The following is a 25,055-nucleotide window of genomic DNA, read 5'->3' on the forward strand; positions in this document are numbered from 1 at the left end:
GAGAACTGGAATGAAGTAGGTATTAAACATGATCAATTTTACTTTCTGGGGTATTTTATCACCACACTAGATTTCTCACGTGAAAATAAAATTAAGAATCTCTCTGAATCCTATTAATTCTTGGTTTATTGTGTTATCTTTTGAAATGATACTTCCAAGGTATTTCAAGTTAGAAACAGATTGTAACCAAATTCCTTCCAGAAAAATGTTTGAATCTGTACCTTTCCTGTTGATAGTGAATTCAAAAATTTTGTGTTAATGATGCTTAGCCCACATTCTTAAACTTGCCATTCCAAAGATTTAGTTTCTCTTGTACTTCTGCTTCATTTTCTCGCCAGATCAGAACATCATCTGCAAATATTAGAGTGTTAGGCTCTTCACAATGTTCTTTGATGTATTTTATGATCCTTGCTTGTTGTTTAAAAGGGCCTAACATCTAAGGTCATCGACCCGTTTTATGATCCGATCCATGATGATGGACAGGCGTGGTGACGAGGCACTTCACTGCTGGACTCCACTTTTGGTTTCAAACTACACTAATATGATCTTCCATCTCCTACTTGGACACAGCTAAAGCATTTTTAATAGAGCATCTTTACTTTATCAGTCAGGAAGTGTGGCACACCTATACAGTTAAACCTCTCTATAACGGACACCTTCAGGACCGAATGATGAAAGGGTGTCTGCCTGAGAGAGAGAGTATGAAACCAATACCATTTAACATAAGTTGGAACACAATAACCCATGTATTGTATGCGTTAAAAACTCTTGCAAATAAGTGTATACAGTATTGTACAATATACTGTACTCATACGAGAAAGTTGTAGATGTGCTGCTGCAGCTGCAATGTATCAAAGAGACAAAAACACTTCTATGGAAACCTCTATTTAGCACAATGTATACTATTATCGTTCACCATGTTAAAATTAATAACAACATACAAGCTTTTGAAACTTTAAATCAATATGGACATGTAGCAATCTCCAGTAAAACATAAGCACTTGAAAAATCCTTAATTACATCTTTTTCATCATTTTATTTAACAGAATTCTTTCAGTAAATTGAAAATATTAAGGATCCACCTTTTCAATACAATGACAGTTTATTGATGTGAGTAAATTGAAAATGTTAAGGATCCACCGTAAGACACATGATTGGTACTAGTTTCGATGCTCATTGCCCGTCATTATCAGCCAATGAATCAGTCGCTTAACAAAGCTGAGAGCCTCACTGTACAAGGTTATTGGTAGCACATTAATTTCCATATTTTCTTCAAAGTTGTCATTAGCATTGCCTTCAATGCTACTTTCGTCAGAATATTCATTTTTGTCCTTCCCTTGGATTGACTGAAGAATCGTTTTCATGTCTCCACTCTCACACTCTGCACAAATATCTGAATCAAGTGTTCACTTTTACCCTGTAAACTACTATAAAAATTAACAGTTGTGTTGCTTCCATACTGTTAGTAATATCAGATTCTATTTCGAGATGTCCACCATTATCAGAAAACCTTGTTTTCAGGAAGGAGTTACAGATTGTTGAAGCTGTAACGTTTTTCCATGCAATGGTTATTCATGAAATTGCTTGGAGAACAGTCAGTCCCTTTATCAGTGTTTGAAGGGTTACTTCATACCCATTAAGTTCTGATACAATGTGCTTCATCACTAACTGTCTGTACATAACCTTGAAGTTCTGGATCACTCCTTGGTCAAATGGCTGAGAAACTGATGTTACATTTGGTGAGAAAAAGACGATCTTCACATTTTGCAACTTAACTGTATCCAGATGCAATGCTGCATTATTGAGGAATAACAACACTTTTCACACCTGGCATATAGTTTTTCTGTCCAACTGTCCTCCCACTCTGTCATCATTTCTCTGGTCAACCATATTTTCCATTCAATGCCAAACTTTGCAACGTCCACATTCTTAAAACACCTTGGTTTTGCAGCTTTGCCTATCACTACGAGCTTCTCCCTTTCTCCACTCATACTTGCACATAATAAGACCGTAAGACGTTCTTTTGCAACTTTTCCATGGTACAATGATTTCATTTGAAACACAAAGTTTTGTTGGGTAAATCTTGGAAAAATAATCTAGTTTCATTGGCATTCAAAATATTTTCTGTAGAATACCCATCTATGAAGGTATATTTTTCTTGCCAGTTTTAACAATCTCCATATTAACACTACATGATTCTCCACAAATCACTCTGAAGTTAATACCACGTCACTTTCTGAATCTTTCTAGTCAACCAATCGAGGCTTTGAAATCTCCAATACCTAATTCTGCCACGAATTCTAACGCTTTCACTTGTATCATTGGTCCTGTCACAGGGACATTCTGACTTCTTATTTTGCCAAACCACTCTAGCGTTGCCTTATCGATGAGAGCACTATTACCACTTTGAAACAGTTTAATGCGCTGTTTGTTGCCATTTAAAAGTCATTCTTTCACCAATTCCTCTTGATTTTTCATCATTTCAGCTGCCTGTGTCTTTCCAATCTTGAGCATTTCGGACAGTTTACGCACACCACACTCCTCACGTTTATGACAGTATATTATACCTACCTTTTCTTTGAGAGTTACAAACTTCCTCAAGCCATGTTAAAATACACCAACTTACTAATGCAAAACTGAACACATCAAAACCTCACAAGTCAATTAAAAGTAACCTGACAGTGAAAGTTCAAATTCCAGCACTGTCGAGCATGTCAAATCACACAATTTCTGGGAGTGACAGTATAGCTTAGTGTTGCCTTCCAAGAATGTGTAACCTGCACCACAAGTTACGGTGCCTGCAATTCTTGGGAGTACCGCCTGTGCAAAAAGTAAATACTGTACAGGACACAAATATTTAAAAAGAAAGAAGTGTCCATTAGGAGAGGTTTAACTGGAGTTTTTAGTTTCTATGGTGTGTCCGCGTCCGTAATAGAGAGTGTCCATATAAGAGAGTTAAATTACTCATACGTAAGATGGGATTTAATTATGGACCTAGAAAATCATCCACTAAGGGGGGCATCCGCCAGTGAGAGGTCTTCATTAAAGGTTTTACTGTACCCTCTAGGCATTCCCAGATTATCTCCCTAGGGACACTGTTGTAAGCCTTTTTGTTGTCCATAAAAACCAACACTAAGTTCTTTCCATATTCCCAGTGCTTCTCTGTTAGCATTCTGACAGCAAATATGAAGTCTGTAGTGCTTCGGCTCTTCTTGATGACATGTTATTCTTACTCCAATAACGGTTCTACTATATTCCTGATTCTTCTTTCAATTATCTTCTACAGAAGTTTAAGTGAGTGAGAAAGTAGAGTGATACTCCTATAATTTCAATATTTCTTCCCGTTTCCCTTTTTTATCATCATCATCATCATCATCATCATCATCATCAATGTCCCACTCCAGTCACCCAGGTGTGGTTAACAAGCCTTTTTCATATAGGGGGATAATGATACCTTCCACCGAGTCCTCTGGTATCCTGTTCTCTTTCCACATGAGAGAGAATACTCTATACAACCACTGTATACCTTGTGCTCCAGCTGCCTTTATCATGTCAGCAGGAAGGTCACCATTTCTCATGTTCTTCAGCTCAAGACTCCACTTCTACCCATGTTAGCTGGTGTTGTGCTCCATCACTCGCACTTAAACTGCAATCTTCAGTGATGTAATTTCCAAGCCTTTCTCCATTTAATAATGTACTGACGTAGTTCTTCATTTCTTCCTTGATGTCTTGATCTGTCTTCACAAGGTTCCTATCATCCAGTGTGAGGATATTGCCATGCTCACTTCTTTTCTTGATTATTTTATAAAGCAACTTCCTATTACTTTCACAGTCTACTGTTAGCCCAGTAATGAACTAATCCCAATACTTTTCCTTTTCTTCTTTAATCAGCTGCTTCACAAATAGTTTTTTGTTCTGGTACTGCTGTACCAGGTACTGAATTCTATTTTCTTGGTGGACTAATTTCCATTTTTTGTTATTTAGCCTCTTCTTTGCTGCATTTCTTCCTTTCACAGCAGTTTTCAACCTTTCATTCGATCAGAGTGTTTCTTTCTCCCTGCATGTTGCACTTGTCTTTCCACATAGTGTTTTGCCATCTGAAACCAGGGTGTTCTTGAATCACAGCCACTTTTCTTCTACTCCTCTATTTTCATACTTCGGTAATTTGGCTGAGATGTTTCTTCAATAATATATTGGTTAATATAATAGGGCATATTTTCTGATAAATTATACTCATTTCTCTTGGAGATACTTACATTACTCACTATCCAGTTAGTAAAATAATATTTTTGCTTCCTCATAGATCTAGCCTTGATGTTTCTATTGGGTGGTCCAAAGGCTTGGAATTCCAAAGGAAATTCTTTCTAGATTTGAGCCTTAGTTGAATAGATTGATAACCAAACAATGGATGGGTTTTAGATATTATAAGGATTGCCCAAAAATATGAGAGCTATCAGTACAGATATCGTTATTCAAAGAGAACATTGCTAATGCATTGGTTGACGGCTACGTATGTCGGGAAGAAATCTGGTATCATCAAAAAGTGTTAGTGTGCAGTTTATATGTGCAGAAGCAAAGTGACTATGTGACATAGTTCTCTTACCCTTACCCCACATTTGAGAACACAGTACACTGTTAACTTCCCCTTTCTACACCACATTCCACTCTTTACTTGCCATCACAACAGGCATTACAGTATCTGCTTTGCTGCCATGTATTGACCAGGAGGTCCTTCTATTTAGGAACAACCTCCTGTATTTACAGGCTACCACTAAGTACAAGGTAAAACATATCAAATTTTCTGTACAGATCTATTAATTGAAGAAAACTCTAAATCACAATTTTGGGGATGAGCTTCACTGGGAGTTGGAAGAGCTTCCACATAGTGACAAAGTGACGAGGTACAGTACCGCGAGCTCCGACCATTATCCCTATTATTTCTATTTCCTGAAGGTGGTATTTCGATTTGTAGTAAGGGATAGTGGGTTTGTATTTGTTAATCTTTTGTAAATTAACCTCCTCTGGCTGATCGCTATGGTGCTCGAACCTGACAGTTGGATCTAATATGAATCCTTGAGAGCTGTTGTCTTTAAAGGCTATGATGTCAATTCTCTGTGAACTACCGTTTATGGCCAGTCCGTGTACCTTCTCATGTACATTGAATCCTTTCTTTCTCAGTTCTTTGGCAATGAAGGAGCTGATCTGGTGGTGCCGCGTGTTTCTTAGGAGCTCCCCACATGTGCAGAATCCCAGGACATGACCAAGAGTTTCTTTCTCTCCGTGGCAATGCCGACAGAGGTTGTTGTCCAGGGATCTGCCTGGCACCCAGCGCACCGCAGAGACATTAGCAGTCATCTTTACAGACTCTCTCCACTCGTTACAAGACAGTCCGGTATGACCTCACACCCAAGAGTTTGCTGGTGTGTACTTTTTGTAAAGTTGTACTCCGAGTCTTTTTTGTGGTAGTGAACACCAGGAGGTGAATTCACGTTCTTGTAGCTCTTGACGGATCTTCTTAGTATCATACAGGCCATTCTTGGCCGTTATTTTCTGGGTATCAGCATCTGTTCGTTTTAGGAGTTCTATACATTCCCGACTCTCCACGAGAGAATCCCTCGAAGCGACGCCAAGTGGATGTTTAGTCTTGAGCAAGATGTTGCAGGCATTAATGCATTGTAGGTAAACTTCCCACAAGGCTTTAAAAAGAGCGAGTCCTTCGTATTTCTTTTAGGTGTACAGCATGCCATCTGGAGTATCCGTTGGCAACTGCAATATCTCCTTTGTTGCACTTTTCATCACTATCGGATAAAAATTTCTATGCAATTTTCTTGAAACTGCATGTCAGGAAAGGGTATATCAGGGTGGGACAGATTGAGGAATTCAGTACTATGAGCTTTTGGTCTTCCTTAAGCAGTGGCGACGATGTTAGAAGTTGGAGTTTATTGTGAAGGTCTTTCATTACAGCAGTCTCGTCGAACACTAGAGTATCCCTGAAGGTAGTTACAAGGTAACGAATTTGTTCACCGTCTCCAATTAAGTAAATCCTACAGGCTTCCTCCATGTATAGTGACCCTTGCTTCAACTCGCCTCAGATTACACATATCCTGTACACTTCTGTGGATTGATATCAAGACCAATTTCTTCGAACCTCCTGTGGGCTAGTCGAGTAAAATCTAAGGCGGCTTTTTTGTTCTTCCTGTACTGTATTGTATTTTATTTTGACATTAATCATTGCAAGTGCTTTAAGTGTGCTATTCTGAGATGTCAGCAAAAACGAAACGTGTTGTGATAACAAATGAACAGAAAATTGAAGCAGTTAGATGAAAAATGGGAGGCTTTTTAGAAACGTAGCAGGAGATTTGCCAAGAATTCATCCAGAATTACCTAGCATCACTGGTGGCAGATGGTATTAGCAAAGCCAACATTTACCATCACACGAAGGATGTGTATAGGGTATGAGTGTGTACCACACTGTACAGTGTTTAGATGGTGTTGGGAATTTTATCATCAAAGAGTAAGAACATGACAAAACCAGATCAGGCACTGTGTCAGCCTGGTGAGAAAAATGAAAAGAGAATTGAGGGATGCTCGCTTGCAAGCAATGGTGAGTCTGAGATGCCACTGAAGTATGGTTCAGCCAACAAGCATTGACATAGTTGCTTAAACAAATAATGCGACTATCATCACTCTTTACTTCCTGTATTCCAAACATTACAGGACATTAGAGAAGCCGACTAAAGTCTCAGTTTCATTTGGGTAAGAATTTTAATTCCTAAAAACTTTCAAGGTTTGTTCACATTTTTCAGAGAATGTTAGGAAACAAATTCCAACTACGTAGCAGATCTTATCATAAGAGTTGGGTTGAGGCAGCCAGTAACAATCTAACAGATTTAGAATTTCTGTAATCATGTCCCTCTTAATACGTAAACAGAACTGGACGGATCACTTTCCGTATAGTCCTGTATTGTGCTCTGCACATGACTGATCTATCTCCTCCCCTTCTTGGTATTACTACCGGGTGTGCAGATGGCATTTGTGAGTGCTGGGGGTAGCCATTTTGCAGTTGATCTCTGTTCTTTCTACGAGACCGACGTGTTATGTACGCTGCGTTATATTTCCTGGGTTTATCCCGGTTTTCACACCCCCCCCCTTTTGGAGTGGGAATTTTATAAAAGGTTTATTTATTTCACCTTTCTTCTGTTGATCTGATTGGTATGTAAATCTATCGTCTTATCGTTTCGATCTGCATTTCCACTCCAACCTCTCTTGGATCACCGGCATTCTTGTTAATGTATTTGGTATTATATTATATTATATTATATGAGAATATAATATTATTATATTGATATCTTTGTATTTTCTCCACCGAGCTCGATAGCTGCAGTTGCTTAAGTGCGGCCAGTATCCAGTAATCGGGAGATAGTGGGTTCGAGCCCTACTGTCGGCAGCCCTGAAAATGGTTTTCCATGGTTTCCCGGCAAATGCCGGGGCTGTACCTTAATTAAGGCCATGGCCGCTTCCTTCCACTTCCTAGGCCTTCCCTATTCCATCGTCGCCATAAGACATATCTGTGTCGGTGCGACGTAAAGCAAAAAAAAAGTATTTTCTCCATTGGATGTGAACATGAATTGGATGTCCCATTAGAACTGTAAGACATGATTGGCCGGTTCACTCCAAATATGACCATGATGTTCTTGTACATCGGTGAAAATCGTTTTATATATATATATATATATATATATATACATAAATTAATTCATGAGAATAGTTGTAGTGTAGCGTCCACTCAGAGCTCTGACTTGGAGTTTAGAATTTATGGCTGATGATGCCTGCAATGACAGGTGAAACATATATACATAAATTAATTCATGAGAATAGTTGTAGTGTAGCGTCCACTCAGAGCTCTGACTTGGAGTTTAGAATTTATGGCTGATGATGCCTGCAATGACAGGTGAAACATGTACCATTAAAGACTTTAATAGTAATGAATAGGTGGTTTTCAATAAATTCATTGTTAAACATTTAACATAATCATATCCAATCATATTAAAATACTGGATTTGTGTTAGGAAGGACCAATTTTGATTCTTGTCTGAAAGCCCAGTGACTATAGAGTGCCCTGAGAGAAGTGCCGAAAACCTGTTCAGTGATACAGTAGGAAATGAAATGTCCTATAGCTTTTAGTGCTGGGAGTGTCCGAGGATGAAATGATGATGAAGATGACACATACACCTAGCCCCTGTGCCAGTGAAATTAACCAATGATGGTTAAAATTCCCGACCCTGCCGGGAACTGAACCAGGGACCGCTGTGACCAAAGGTGTCAGCACGCTAACCATTTAGCCATGGAGCCAGATGATACAATAGGAAAAAGGTTGGAATAAACATCTAACCCTAGACATAATGTAAATGTTTTACAAGTATGAACATATTATGACTGAACTCATTCCGTCTTCAAGAAGAGTTGCTGAAATGCACTCTATCTCTTTCCCACTGTTACAGCAACACTCTGGTTTGTGGTTTCCAAGATTTCCCTAAACAATACCTGACGAATATGATGCTAAGATGGTCCCTTGTGGAAGTTCACCACCAATTCGCTTTCCCAGTACTGTACTTGCTCTAATTACCACAATGACGGGACATTAACACCAAGATCCATAGATATGGCATAGTTGTCCTTTCATACGATACTGTTTCTTGAAAAAAAAAAAAAAAAAAAACGCTTGATCAAGGATTTAGCATTTATGGGACTGAAATTTCTGGACAGTTGATGTGGGAAATCGCTTCTTCCAGGAACGGATAATGAGTAATTTTTAAAACATGATTCCAGGAATGGATAATCGAGGTTCCACTGTAATATGATACTAGTTACATTATTTCCTTTGTTAATGCCAAGGTTCAAGGTCAATCCAAAATATCCAGATTGGAGGGATAGTTGTTGCTTAACTTTTAATTATCAATAATACTATTAATTGTTGGCTCAATTAAGAGCTTCAAGGGAAAGGCAGATGACTGTGTTTGTTTCTTGTTAGTATAACAATTTAAATTTATACAGAATATTTATTTCCTTTTTACAATTATAAATGATATGTAGGGTTTGATTTACATTGTTTACTATATAAACTTCTCAGGGACATGTATTATGTAAATTTCAACCACGTAACACGTGGCATGTATTGAATAGGTGGTGATAATAAATAAATTATTTTTGTGATAATTTTGCTTATAGTCACTTCCAATACAGACCAATTATGAGAATTGTCACTTGCAAGGTTCATCTATGTCAAAAATAAAAACAGACGTGTCCAAGGGTTTGTGCTACTGCCCTTATTTAACAGGAAAATGGCCCATCAAATTTAACACCCTGCATACATGTTGGCAATTAGCGTGCAAGCATTCATAGGACTGCTGGTCTAGTGGTCACCGCCCCCGACTTTCACACGGACGTCTTGGGTTTGAGGTGTTCAAGCCCCTCATATTTTAATTTTAATTTTCTTCTCCCCTTTCTTTCTTTCTTTCTTTCTTTCTTTCTTTCTTTCTTTCTTTAAGTGACCCGAGAAAACTGTAGTGTTCATTGATGAGTATTAATTTTTGTTACAAAATATGCTGTATAATATTCCACTAATTACCATATAAAAATGAGTCCAGTCTAAAAAAATCATAACGTATTTGCTTGAAGATAATACATCAGTATGCTTTTTATCCACTGTGATTAATTCTATGAGAAATGAAAGTGATTTGTGATGTGGCACACTGTGCCACATGTCACTTGGAGAAACTTCTCACTCAGTTCAGAGGAAAATTCAAGTGAGGCCAACTGATGATTTCAGATTTTTAGCACCATCTGTTAGTTAAAACAGAGCATATAACAAACTTGCATAAATTTTTTTTTTGCTAATTGTTTAACATCACACTAACACATCAAAAGTTTTTGGTGAGAGAAGGATGGGGAAGGTACAAACCCAGCATCTGCCTGGTGTGAAAGTGGGAAGCCATGAAAAACCATCTTCAGGGTTGTCAATGGTGAGATTCAAACCCACGATCTCCAGAATACAAGCTCATAGCTGCACAACCCTAACCGCACAGCCAACTTTCTCAGTTTGCATAAAATTGAAATCAAATGATATACTAGTAAAGATGTTTTCCTTATCTTGAACTTTGACTGCCATTTTCCAGAATGAGTAAAAATATACATTGAAGTTTGATATACAATAAAACTCACAATTTGACAGCTGAAGAGGTAATTTTTTCTTAATAATGAGAATTTTCCTATAGGAAGGAAAATAACACAGAAAAATAATTTTTATGACGTTGGCATGGTTTGCTGGGTTGCATCACATTTATGAAATTGTCAAGAAAAGATACGGCAAACTTTTGGAATAAACATTGTAAATAAATCTTTCTCAAAACAATCCATGACATGGGAGCTTCATTTTTACTTCAATTGCTTTTTTGTTGTTGCATCTACTTCAGCAGTGGTTATAAAAATAACAGAAAAGCAAAGATTTGTTTAACTACGAGTTTATGATACAGCTTATACTTAATCTGTGCATTTCCTAGTGTGCATGGACAAAGACAAAAACAAATAAAAGATAGAGGAAAATAAAAAGTAAAATTAAAATGTTGGAGCTCCTTGAACCCAACACCCATACCTGCCAACTTTTAGAAGCCAAAAATAGGAAGATTTTAATTCTTGGATTTCATCACATATATTCCATCATGGTTTAGGTGAAAAAAGGTCAAGATAAAAGGCATACATATCTACAGTTACAATGCGAATTGACCATTAAATTTAAAATCTTAAACTAACAAAACATAAAAATGGTTACAGGAAAATGTACCTAATCATTCTCATTTATGACAATTAAGCGAATAATAATATTTATGTCACACCGACACATGCAACAAAATGTATACCGTAATACCGTATTTTCTCGCGTAATTAACGCACTTTTTTGACGAAAATACAGGCGAAAACTTCGGATGCTTAAATTATTCAAGGAATTCAGATGTTTACAATCCACTTACAGTACATTTAAAAGATACATCAAATATAATATAAACACAATTGGTTCAACTCGTTTGCGGTTATCGTCATTTGGCGTAAAATTCCGGCTTGAGATTTTTTCTGGAAAGTCAAATAGGTAAGTTAGACATGTGGGATCGAAGTACCAACACTGGAAATTCTTCTTCCCATTACGAGCTGACAATACGACCTTCAATAAACATGAACTAAAAAAATTAGGCTACAATTAACGTAATGTCATAACAATGACATGCCGACAAGAAAAAAAAATGTCCAACACGAGAAGGGCCGCGCATCGAAGGAGGGACCCTGCTACATTACTCCAAACTGCTCGTATCCAATCTTGTACGTGTGAAGTGTCCATCCACCCTTCTTCTTGAATACGAACGTGGATCACTTGCGGAAATTTTGCTTTAGGCATTGTTTTTTGTTTTAGAACAGTGTAAGGTGCAAGCTTTCTGCCATCAACTGTTACAGCAAGCACTGCAGTACATCGTTTTTTTGTTTCCGGTAGCGGGTACGATAACACTGTATGTTCCTTTTTTATAGACTGTTTGACTTTGTGGCATATGGAAACTGATTGGCGTCTGAGCTGCAGCTCCCATACGGGAGATCAAATATTCCTTCACTCTACGCTTCTCAATCATAAAGCGATGAAAATGGTTTAAATCATTTGTCATTTTTTGGCATGATGATGTTCTTCGTTGAAGAGGAAGTCCATTTCTCTTCATAAAATTATTCAAGCCTCGGCTAGCCATCAAATCTAAGACATTGATTCCATGTGCAGCGGCTATTTCTCATTCTTTAAAATACTGCATTTCGTGAGAAATGGCTTATCCAACGTTGCGTAAGAAAATCATATATTTAAGCAGATCCTCCTCTAGTTGCGGAAACTTGCCGCTTTTTGGTCCGCGAAATGCTTTGCTAGACTTGTTGGCCGCTTGAAGTCCACTTCTGTCGCCGTGGTAGTGCAAGTTTCATTTGGGCATTGAATACTTGCTGCTCGCTGCCCTATTCCCGTATGTTTCGGCGTAACTGATCACCACGAGTTTGTATGATGAAGTATTACTCGAATACTGTGGACTGACAAACAATTTTGAGATCACAGAATGTCCCGTACCGGTATCCGAAACACTTGTAAAACTAGTGCAGTGGGATTTCCTGCCAGCTAATAACAGCACGTTGCCCTGTATTTGGAATGGCCACTTTTGCAATAGGAAGCCTGCTACTTGAGTAGTTGACATCTTTATTTCGAAACGCATCCGAAGCTCCGTGATGGATATTCTAAGTTGTGGGTGCGTCAAATATGTGAACATTTCTTTTTCTCCACTATGGACCTACAAATATTGGGATGCATAAAATACGCGAGAAAATACGGTAGTTTCTTTATCAGGTGGTAAAATGAACGAACATTTATAGGTATCTCTGAACACTTGGAGATAACGTTTGTTATATTTGTTGACCACAACGAGAAAATAAAGTACCCGAAACTGTCACCGACACAACGCCTTAAAAACATTCAACTCATTAAAATTATGCACTTAAATACGCGAAACTACCACATAAAAAACAATTCAATATGTCCCATGCAAGGAAAAAAAGTGGCCCACAACTCAGACGAAACTACGCACAGAAACAATGTTAACAGCGTGCGAACAACAATAACAACAAAATCATTCTTTCGTCCCGATTAACTGAGTCGCTAGCGCGCGCGCCAGCCTGTCTTGCTTGCAAGACGATTGCCATCCCGAATCCCCAGCTGTATAAAACGCACACGCTCCTGTGGTTAACGGGAAACATGATACATGTAGGCGCCAGACGAAACACTCACGAAATAAAGTATCAAATAAATATGCTTGAAAACGAGGTTTCGTAAATTGCACAAGCACATAAGAATGTATCCTAGGGGAAGAGTATTAGCCGTACTAGAAGTGATATTGGTCAAAAAATAGGAAGAAGTAAAAATAAATTGGAAGATCGGAAGACAAGTTAAAAACCGGAAAGTTTCTGGGTAAATCGGAAGGGTTGGCAGGTATGCAACACCCCTGGTGAGGAAGTCAGTGACACTGACCACTCGACCAGCAGTGTTACATATACTCACATCCAACATGTATGCAGGTTATTAAATTTTAAAAGTCAATTTCTCATTAAAAAAGGGTCAATGACACAAACGTTTAGATGCATATCTGTTTATTTTTTGACATAGATTAACTTTCCAAAGTTTGAATGAAATAGGTGACCCCCATAAATGTTGCCTCCTCTTGTAAGAGGCAAGAAACTTACAAGTAAAAGGCAAGCTTAATACTACATGTTGGAAAGTAATAATTGGAGATCAATTACATGGAAAATGGAATTTAAGTCCCAACCATACAGCAAATGAACTCTTACCTTAACAAAGGTAAGTTTACAATTGATCTTGCCATCAGTGATGCGGAGCTCACCATATTGATCCACCCAGCGTTGTCCACCAAATAAATTATGTACACAGGTGGTAACTTTATTCCACTGGTAGTGTTCTTCAAATTTAGGTAACCGTACATTCACAACACCTGTCAATAAATTAGTTTTTAAATTATTTCCTAAACAACAATGTGAAGAAAAATTATATAAAAAATTAAATTAAATTATGGTTTCCTTTTAAGAACCTTATTTCTGATATAAAAATATTCTTATGGCTGTATGCAGTTTATGGATAGAAATTAAAATTCCAAATACAGTAAGACTTAAAAGCAAAATTTGAACATTAAATTGACTATCATCCACTAAATGAGACTGCTTAATTTGAAATATACTTCAGAAGCAAAACAAAATTTTTTTTTTATGACAACATTTCAGCAAATCAGTGTGAAAGATGATCATAATAATCAGATCAAAAGGAACGCTGAAATAGAATTCATAAAAAGGTTTTGAATATTGTTTCAAACAATTGGTAAGGATCTAAAGAAACAAAGGGCAGAGATTGGGTATGTTGTGGAGTAATTAATGTCAAAAGTATAGCCTATTTATGATACTGCAATAAGAAAGTGTGGAAGAACATCAGGAAGGGCAATTTAGAAAAAAGTAAAGGGAGAAATTAGAGAATGAAAAAACAACAAACATGGCAAGAAAGGAGAAGGAAGGATCCTGAAGGAAAGGAACAGAAGTGGTTGCTGAGTATGGGAAAGATATGGTAAAGACATTTATACCATACCATGAGTACTTTATGCCCACGCATAATTCACACACCTCGATTTTTAAAATTGAGTCAGGTTAAAAGAAATACTTAAGTATTTTACGCAACCATTTTCTTGAATGTTTATCGTACAGTTTATGGCAAGTTTTGGAAATACAGTTGAAACCGGTTGTAACGACTCCGAACAGACCGCCAATTAACGGTCGTTATGGGCAACAATTGCACAAACAGGTAGTTTTTTTGTTTTAATTTTGTAGCTAAAATATCATATCTGGTAAATTTTAGGCTGCTCACTGACATGGTTAATTAGAACAATAAAGTTAAAACTTCTAAAAATATAAGTGAATTAAGTACTGCGGAGTGGAACGGAGAGGAATTTTTCTTCTTATGTTTACACAGTATATACAGCAATAATATGTCAGCAAAATAGATAAAATAATAAGTGGGGAAAGAAGCAACAATCTAAATTGATCAGTGATGTCGCACAGGGTCTTAGCTAATAAATGAGATACACCCAATTCCTTCGCAATGCTGGTGTTTGTCTCCCTATTTTGTAATCACCATATTAGGTGCGATTTTTCTTCAATATTAAATACTTTCCCTTTCTATTGCAATATCTTCACAGCGAAGCTTGCCTTGATTAATTAAATGACAGACTGATTTCAAATCTATAATCTTCTGAAAACAAGTTTGAAAATAAGCTTTACATTGTTGTCAGCAATCCACAAATGGGACAAGGGTTTGACATATACATATAAAAAATCGTAGGTGAAATGCAGAAGCTGAGTATCGCTGAGTCAGGCCAGCACCGACCCTTTCACCGAACTACCGGTAGTCTGGACCGCCTCATAACACAGCAGTAGCACATTCCTCTGCCTGAAAGTTCCGGGTTTAAAAATACAGTGGTTAAAACTATGACATTTATACAGCTGAAACAGTTTATTATGACATCACTTTTAACTACGTATTGGATAAAATGGCAAAATCTAAGGGTCCCATCTAAATCCTATGTAACACTGTATTTTAAAAATTACTAATTATGTCGTCATATAAAACTGCATATTTTTATCACATTTAAGGAGAAAAGAATATACTACAACGTCCAATGTTGATTTTTATTTGTTACACGTTTGTGGATTGCTGACAACAATGTAAAGCTTATTTTCAAACTCACGATTTCAGAAGATTATAGATTTCAAATCAGTCTATCATTTAATTAATCAAGGCAAGCATCGGTGTGAAGATGTTGCAATAGAAAGGGAAAGTGTTTAATGTTGAAGAAAAATCACACCCAATATGGCGATTACAAAATAGGGAGACAAACACCAACATTGCGAAGGAAGTGGGTGTATCTCATTTATTAGCCAAGGCCATGTGCGAGATCACTGATCAATTTAGATTGTTGCTACTTCTTTCCCCACTTACTTTTTATATTTTGCTGACATATTATTGCTGTACATACTGTGTAAACATTAGAAGAAAAATTCCTCTCCGTTCCACTCCACAGTACTTAATTAACTTATATTTTTAGAAGTTTTAACTTTATTGTGCTAATTAACCAAACGTGCAACAAACAAAAATCAACATTGGATGTTATAGTATATTCTTTTCTCCTAAAATGTGATAAAAATATGCAGTTTTATATGATGATATAATTAGCGATTTTTAAAATACAGTGTTACATAGCATTTAGATGGGACCGTTAGATTTTGCCATTTTATCCAATACATAGTTAAAAGCGATGTCATAATAAACTGTTTCAGCTGTATAAATGTCATAGTTTCAACCACTGTATTTTTAAACCCGGAACTTTCAGGCAGAGGAATGTGCTACTGCTGTGTTATGAGGCGGTCCAGACTACCGGTAGTTCGGTGAAAGGGTCGGTGCTGGCCTGACTCAGCGATACTCAGCTTCTGCAGTTCACCTTCAATTTTTGATATGTATGTATGTCAAACCCTTGTCCCGTTTCTCTATGGTTGGGTATGAAGTGAGATGAACCTTCATAGCATGTATGAAATGAATGACGAGATATATGATAGTAGGAAGGGAGAGGATGAAAATCAATAAATTAGGCTCTAAATTCTGAGCATCTGGAGTATGCTCATCATCCAGAGTTTTTCTTGCATTAATATTCATAGAACTGTTAGTTCCATCACTGCTAATGATTACAATTTCAAAACGGAAACTAATAAATGTTGAGTCTGTAGTCAGATCATCAACCATCAAATCTACTCGAGTGGTGTTAGCAGTATGCAAGCCACAGGACGCCACTATAAATAACCACCAGCTGACGCAGAACTGCTCGATGGTGTTTCCACATCAACCAACGTAAATAAAATGAATGTTCCCCTAGTGCTTGTTAAAATCATGCTGAAATGCTGTTGGACATTGTTAGGATGGCACATGAAGATATGGTTAAAACTGACACATTCTTAATTTGTGGCTGGTATAAATTCGCAATTCATTGCGGTGTCCATGAAGTTAACCTGAATAAATTATAGAAAAAAAAAAATACAAAATTTAATTTTAATTTAATTATTATTATTGTGATCACAATTCAATATGGATCAAAACCATGAAGTTTATATCTTACGACCCATAAGTTATGGAAAGAAAAAAAAGCAGCAATGTTTTTTGAATGCTGTAGTTATGTCTCTTGTTTGTTCCTTTCCATTATGCTTAGCAGTAATATCACAACCCAAGTGAGGAAAGCAGGATGGTTTGAAACACAGACTGGACTCAGACAGGGAAATGCACGGTCACTTTCATCATTTACAATTGTGATGGATGATATCACAAATGCAATAAAGGAAGTAAAATGGAAGTACAAGAATAAATACAATGTAATAGGTTGGAATTTTGAGAGAGAGAGAGAGAGAGAGAGAGAGAGAGAGAGAGAGAGCGCGATGAAGAAAATTATTACAAATGCGTGAGCAGTGACGATTACATTATAAATTTGATCATCACCAATTAAATAACCTGGTTGTCCTAATTCTGCGCGGATTAATAAGCTGAGAGATGTACCTACCATTCCTGCTCAGGCACCACAAATGAAGTATAATGTTCCAATGTCGCGCGCTTAAAAGGTAAATCAACAAAAGCAAACAACGTAACGTACAAGTCATATCACATACCTGCACATCAAAAAAAACTTTCATATTACTTATACACTGAACAAGTAAAATGAAATGGCGTATGGCTTTCAGTACTGGGAGTGTCCGAGGACATGTTCAGCTCACCAGGTGCAGGTCTTTCGATTTGACGCCCATAGACAAACTGCGCGTAGTGATAAGGATGAAATGATGATGAAGACGACACATACACCCAGCCCCTGTGCCAGTGAAATTAACCAATGATGGTTAAAATTCCCAAACATGCCAGGAATCGAACCCGGGACCCCTGTGACCAAAGGTCAGCATGCTAACCATTTAACCATGGAACCAGACTCTGAACAAGTAGAGGAAAGGAACAGAAAAGCGACATACTTATCTTCTCTGTCTCTTCCCTTTTTCTGTTTTTATCCAGCTTTCTTCTCACATCACATCTCACATCAAGATTGAAACTCAGTCACGTTGGTCCCTCAGTGAGTGTTGAAACCTACCCTCCTGATAAAGCTAGGAAGCAGAAAGAAGCCTGCTGGGGCTGAGAAGAAATGGGTGTAGAAGAATTGGGGTTGATGAGAAGAGGACCTTTCTATTTTAAGGCAGCAGTTATTGAAGCCTGTCCTATTATATACTCCTGCCTTTTGTCCATATACTGAACAGCTGATTGTAATACAAGACTGAACATGAGACATGACATGTCATAAATTCACAATATCTACCGCTCACCAACAGATGAATAAATGTCTTCAAGAATCAAGAATCTTTATTTGCCACTGAACATATATAGAGGCACCTGTTTGTGGTGAATATTTTGCCTAATTTTGTCATTTAAACAAAGTTTGGTTTATTATTCGCTATTTTTATTTTATTTAGTCAATAATTTTGCTAAATTTTATTTTAATTTTTCAGCAATGAAAGCTAAACCTAACGGCAGCTGATAGCATATTTGCAGTAAAACATCATATTTTATGTTCACATGTGTACAAGAAACATGATAGTTAACCTGATGAGTGCTACGCCCGCCTATAGACGGGCTGACGCGGCCGGTCTAGTACTGCTAGCCCATCTATCGACGGTGCATGAGAACTAAAAAAAAAAAAAAAAAAAAAAAAAATTAATTCAACATTACTGTAGGATTTTTCCATTTACATTTAGATTTATAAAGAACCAACATTTACAAACATTTTAAGCTAAATAACCCCACTGATAAGTAAAAAATTGAGGCTTCTACACATTTTTTTACATACACATGAAAAAACTCAGCACTGAGGTACCGAACAGTCAACTGCTAACTCAGCACTTAAAATGTTAAGCTGCTGCTGAAACACACATTACATATATCAAGGCATGGATGTTTGGAAAAATGTTATCCAGTCACTTAAACAAGTAGGACTTAGCCTATGTACATAATTTGGACATCCGTCTGTAAAAGACAGAGATAACATGAGTTTCATATTACTGGGAGTCAGAGCTCTTCTCTTGTCAGACATTTCATTACAATACGTTGAAAATGACCTCTCACTACCAATACTACTGACTGAGATTAATAAGCCTCCACTGTAGCTTCCATAAAATGCCCATATTCTGATGTCAGTATCACATCTTTTCTTGCTCTACATGAACTACCAACTAATCCCTAAACACTGTGTATGGTTCAAGATATTCAGACGTTGAAAGTTTTTGTTGGAAGAGAATTTGCTTTATGAGATGAGAGACTTCATCATTTATTGAATCACCTTTCATAATGCTTCTTGCATCTAAGAGTGATTCCACATAATTTCATCAATTATTTTGTGGTTTTGCTTCAAGATAAACAGTTTTGCGCTTGGAGACAAATTCGTAAAATTTTGCAAAAAATTTTACATTTTGCCCTTTGCAAAAAACAGGTGCTTCTAACCATATAGAATTAAATAGGCTTTGTCTACTGATAATAATTTAGTACTTAATATTAACAAGGCTAATGAACAAACACCTTTTATTATAACTAGGGCCCGGATATTTTAAAAATGCATATGCGCATATGCAAATGCATATTTTGAACGTTAGTGCATATTTTGAAGGTTGATGCATATACAGGTATATTTTTCTCTTATGTGTGATCGATTATCTATGATTTCTGAAGGAAATTAAAAATCTAATGAATACAAGTAGGTAGACGGATAATGCACCATTTCACAACAGCTATTTTCTCCTTTCCGACAATTCTTTCTCCTTACAAGGTTTGCTTAAACAAGTATGATCATCTGTTAACTTGCTGGTCGTCTGTTGCAGTGTTTTACCAGATTAAACTGTAAAAATACCTAATGATGAGGGCTCTATGTCTTTTTTTTAAATTAAACAGTGGATATCAGGCAATAGTGACTATACAACTGAGGGTAATGTACTATACTGTCAATTGTGCAATAAGAGTGTAAAATGTGACAAGAAAATTTCAAATTGAACAGCATTCGGAAAGAACTTCACATCTGAGATCAAAACAGCAAAGTAAGAATACACAATGGCAACTTTTAACCGACGTGAAAACACGGTGTGAAGTTAGTACATGTTCAGCTGATGTTTTTGAAGTTTTTGTATGCAGCAACATTCCACAGCATAAATTGAATAATCCACATCTACGCTCGTTTCTTGAAAAGTATTGTGCTGATCAAAGGATACTAGATGAATCAACACTTAAAACTTTCACGGTACGCTTCTGTCGTCTTTCGATACGATCTGACATAGGAGGGAACTGCGTCTGGATAACGGTAGATGAAACAACCGATTCGTGTAGCCTAGTGAATCGGAGAGTGATTGTTACAAAGTGTGCCTTTTAGTCACAGATACAGCTTCGTATATGTTGAAAGCTGGTCAGTCTTTTCGAGTAATTTTTCCAAATCTCATCCATGTCACATGTTTGGCCCATGAATTGCATCGTATTGCAGGGGATACGTACCCTCAACAAAGTAATTTCAAGTGGGAAAAAACTGTTCCTAAAAGCACCAGATGGTGTACAGTTGTACAAAACTCATCTGTTCAGGTTTGTCTTCCACTGGAACCTGTTCTCGCAAGATGGGGAACTTTGTTATCCGCAGTATCGTTCTACCAGGTGAACTTTAATCAAGTGAAAGATGTAGTTAAAGGTATTGATGATAGTCATACTCCGTGTGTTCGTGAAGCAAAGTGCGCATTTGAATCTGAAACTGTATATAAAGATATCAGTTTCATCCATGTGCATTATTCATCACTTTTGAAGGTGATTAAGGGCCTAGAAAGTCGTGGTCCATCCCTACACAAATCCCTTCAGTTAATTCAAAACACCATTAGTTCTTTTAATGGTGTCCCTGGTGAAACTAGAGAAAAAGTAAAAAGGAAACTCAGTGCGGTTTTGGACTCAAACCTAGGACTGAAGGAGATTCAATCCATAAGCAACTGCATAAGTGGAATCAGGCAGTCTTTGCCATAAGAAGGTTCCGAGCAGGCAGTGCCAGTGTAAAAGTATTGCCCAATTACGTCCGTCGATGTAGAATGATCATTTTCAGCGTATAAATTAATTCTGTCCGACAACACAAAATCATTGACCCCTGAAAACATTGAGAAACTTTTGATAACCTACTGCCATGCATCATTATGCAAGGATTTAAACATGTTTGTCAGTTTAACACAGAGTTAAAATTAAATAATACGTCTGGTAGTACATTTTGTTTCATTTTTAGTGCATATTTTCGTGCATATTTTCAACATTTTTAGTGCATATGTGCATGCATATTTTTGGAGTTTTTAGTGCATATGTATCCGAGCCCTAATTATAACTTAATACTAGCATTATGCATTTCTAAGAATCAAGAACAAAGCATTTGGCAGTCCGCAGAGTGTATGCCAACCTAAGCACATTTAATACCTGGTGTCTCATGCTTTTGTAGTGATGTATATTTGTATACTTTTCGACAAACCTCCTACCATGTAGGATTCAAGATAAACAGTAAACAGACATCATGTAGGATTGATTCCTAAACTGTAAAATTTATATGTATTGAATAGGTGACAAAACAAACCTTTTAGCATCCTACATTCAGTATCTTCAATACGGATAACAATGATTTTTATCACTTGCAAACCTCCTACCAACCAGTCAAGCACTGTTATCCAAATTTATCCCACTCTTTCATGATGATTCTGTGCAGGTATTGCAGATTGTGTGGTCTGTCAGGATTTCCAAATTTAGTTTGCTTTCAATGGTTCCAGGCAGATTCAATAGGATTTATGTCTAGTTAGCAAAACATCCATTCTATTCAGGAACTATTAATATTGCAGAATAACACACAGCCAATGTCTGTATTTGTCATGCATGGAAATGAATTCTTTTCTGAAATACTGCACATATAGTTTGGCAATGGGTTGGAGTATATTGTCCTGGTAGTGAGCAGCTTTATACTCCATGGCGACTTCATTCAATGCTACCCTAAAACATCACCAAGGCTCTATCTTACTGTAAATGCTGCACACAGTGTCTGTAACATGTAGTTCTCCACATACGCTGGCAACAATTGCCAGGAATCAAACAATTTGGATCAGAACATGGCCACTGAGAAATTTTTCTTTTTGCTTCTTGTTAAATGTTGCATTAACACAATGAAGATTTTTGGTGACAGAAGGATGGCAAAGGGCTAGGATTGGGAAGGTAGCAGCCGTGACCTTAATTAAAGTACAGCCCCAACATTTGCCTGGTAAGAAAATGGGAAACAACAGAAAATCATCTTCAGGGCTTCTGACAGTGGGATTCGAATCCACAACCTCCAAAATGCAAGCTCACAGCTGTGCAACCCTAAACGGCATGGCCAACTCGCTCACTGCCACCGAGAGTGAAGATTAGCATTCAGCAATCTGTTTCTTAAAGTTTAATGGACACATGAAATTCTGTGGCCACTCAGTACAAATTACAGTTACTTGGGCAGAATTCATTACTTGAGATTATTTTACTTAATTACAATAATAATTAAGTTATTGGTTTCTACGTCCCAGTAATTACTTTTATGGCTTTGAAAACAATTATGATTACAAATGACTTTTTCAACATGTAATAGGTAAAATAACTACTTCACAGAACATCAGTCTTTAGAAAATCACTAATATTTTTCCATTTCCCATGCGGGTGGAACGTTTATGTATCCACAAAGATGCACACAAAATGCTGACAGTTGTGTACACTAATTTATTTACAAACTGTTATACATTTGTCACACATCAATAAACCACCATATAGAACAACTGCCTATCACGAAGAATAAGAAGACCGCACCAGAGGCATGTCAATTACCAACTCAACAAAACCAATTCACATACTTCAAACGCTCGCTAGTACACAAGTCACATCAAAACAACTCCTGTTAAACAATAACTCAACTCCACCATCAACACCGCCCCCTTATATATGTTGCCTGGCGAGGCTTCTTGAAGGATATGTCACAACATATCTTTTCGTGAATTCTAGAGTGTCCAATAGCATAGTTACAATGTAAGAAAGGTAATAATAAATTATATACTATTAATTACATGTTCTTACATTAACTAAACTCACTCTTGGTGGGTGTGCTATTTACCAACTGATGAGCCCAACTTAGCTCACTGGGGTGAAACGCTGGCAAAAAGGAATGAGTTAACTGGAAAATGTATAATGTCCAATAACGGACCATTTATACTGGTGTTATAAATGTACTCATTTGGGACAAATATTTCAGATTCCCTATGGGAATCAACATCTGTATCATCTGATGGCCAGGCAGGCATCAATTTTTGGTAATGAGACAAAGTCTCTCATAGTGCATTGGCACTGCCGGTGGCTCAAGTAGCCTATGGCAGTGGCCTCCACGGTATGCACTAGCCATGCATCTTGGTGGGTGTGCTATTTACCAACCGATGAGCCCAACTTAGCACACTGGGGCGAAACACTGGCAACCAGGAATTAAATTTTCACTAAACGGAAACTAAGAACTGCCCAGAAAGGAATGGAGAGATCTATGCTTGGGTTTACCAGAAGAGATAAAAAGAGGGCCCATGACATAAGAGCAGTCACAAATATCGTTGACATCATAACGAGAATTTCAACCTTGAAGTGGCAATGGGCAGGACATGTGGCCCGAAGAAGGGATGGCAGATGGACCAAGGTTGTTCTTGAATGGAGCCCAAGAGATAAACTGAGACCGCGAGGAAGGCCATTGGATCGCTGGGACAAGGACATCCGTAAAATTGCCAGAGTTAATTGGCAAAACATCGCTCAAGATCGCTGGAAGTGGAGGCAACTCCTAAATACTTACCTAAGTTTCAGACTTCAAGAGGCCACATCAGTTATTGATAGAATTGGCTGATTGTGATTGTGAACCCAACTTAGCACACTGGAGTGAAACGCTGGTAACGAGGAATGAGTTAGCTGGAAAATTTATAATGTCCAATAATGGATATTGGTATTATAAATTATTATAAATTTACTCGTTCGGGACAAATATTTCAGATTTCCTATGGGAATCAACATCTATATCATCTGATGTAGAAAAAGCACTGACTTGCTGGAGGAAGCAGGCAGACCATGTAAACAAAGGAAGTAGGCAAACATCATTGCTTCCTACAGCAAGCCAGTGCTCGTTCCCTATCCACTCCTTTGTTTACATGGCCTGCCAGCTTCCTCCAGCAAGTCAGTGCTTGTTCTACATCATGCATTAGAGATTTACTTCTTTGCCTGAGATCCTAAGTCCTAAGTGACAAGAAGATCATAACCTTAATTTTTGTTATTATATATATTGTAACAGTAAATGTTATTTACGTTGGTTAGCAAGGCATGAGACTTGACACAGAGCGTGTCCAGTCTCTATCTGAATCGTTACAGAGGAGAGGGTAGCAAGAAATAAGTATAATGGAATTTTTCTAAGTTTGCTGAAGAGTTTATTCATATATTAAGGGTCAAATTTCAACATCACCTCAGTACAGAAATTACAGTGAGTGCCTCTCTTTGGATTGAGCTGGTACTGGTACACTGTGGGTTCGCAATGTTTGTTTACGTCTGCACCATCTTCTGAGAAGGTCTGGAATATCTCGAATTTCTGGAAGGTCTCGAATTTCTGGAAGATCCTGAAGATCTAGGAGCACTTGTAGAGATGGGGTACGTCACTGCACTAGTGTTCGAAATGTACTTGCTAAGGCATTTGACTTCTGCACAAACAAAGTTATTATTAATAATAATTTCAAACAGATCACAGGTAACGATAGATCGCATTTGATAATTACGATAGAATGTCACTGAAGTTGAAGTTCACACAGTCAATAGTACTAGATCAAGTTAAATACGGAATTGAACTGCACTCGTAATGTTAATTGAGATTGAATCTGTGAGATATCAGCCATTTAAGAAAGGAAATAAACAGATCACTTTATCACAGTCAAATATTAATAATGTTGGCTGAGAAATAACGAAGAAAATAAAGTATTTCACTTGTTATTACTTTCAAGTTCACACAGTTCTATTTCTAATCAATCACTTGAAATAAACTGTAACTAAAGAATCTTATCCTGTGAATTTAGTCCCGTTCCTAATTAATAATGTTGAAAATGAAAACAAAGTTTGTTCTAGAACTGTCCTGAGTTTGATACAAGTCCTTTTCTAATAAATAAGAAGTGCCTTTCACACGTTGACTACACCACTTTATTGAATCAGATTTGAGACTAAGTCCTACCAAGAATTTGATCACTTGGGAAAAATCTAAGTTCATTGGCACTGTTTAACTCAG

General features: G+C 37.2%; 1 protein-coding gene across 2 annotated transcripts in view; it reads right to left on the reverse strand.

Moving 5' to 3' along the window:
- The window catches only part of LOC136866278 (oxysterol-binding protein-related protein 6), a 398,272-nt gene that overhangs the window by 99,725 nt on the left and 273,492 nt on the right, over window positions 1-25,055 (reverse strand). The window contains exon 15 of one of the 2 annotated variants that reach the window (XM_067143100.2): window positions 13,414-13,574. In XM_067143100.2, coding sequence (XP_066999201.2) covers window positions 13,414-13,574 — 161 coding nt within the window. Of the gene's footprint in view, window positions 1-13,413; window positions 13,575-24,218; window positions 24,481-25,055 lie in introns of those variants that run through there. The other variant, XM_068226679.1, reaches the window with a different exon arrangement.

Source organism: Anabrus simplex, chromosome 3 (assembly GCF_040414725.1).
Source record: "Anabrus simplex isolate iqAnaSimp1 chromosome 3, ASM4041472v1, whole genome shotgun sequence".
Classification (NCBI taxonomy): domain Eukaryota; kingdom Metazoa; phylum Arthropoda; class Insecta; order Orthoptera; family Tettigoniidae; genus Anabrus; species Anabrus simplex.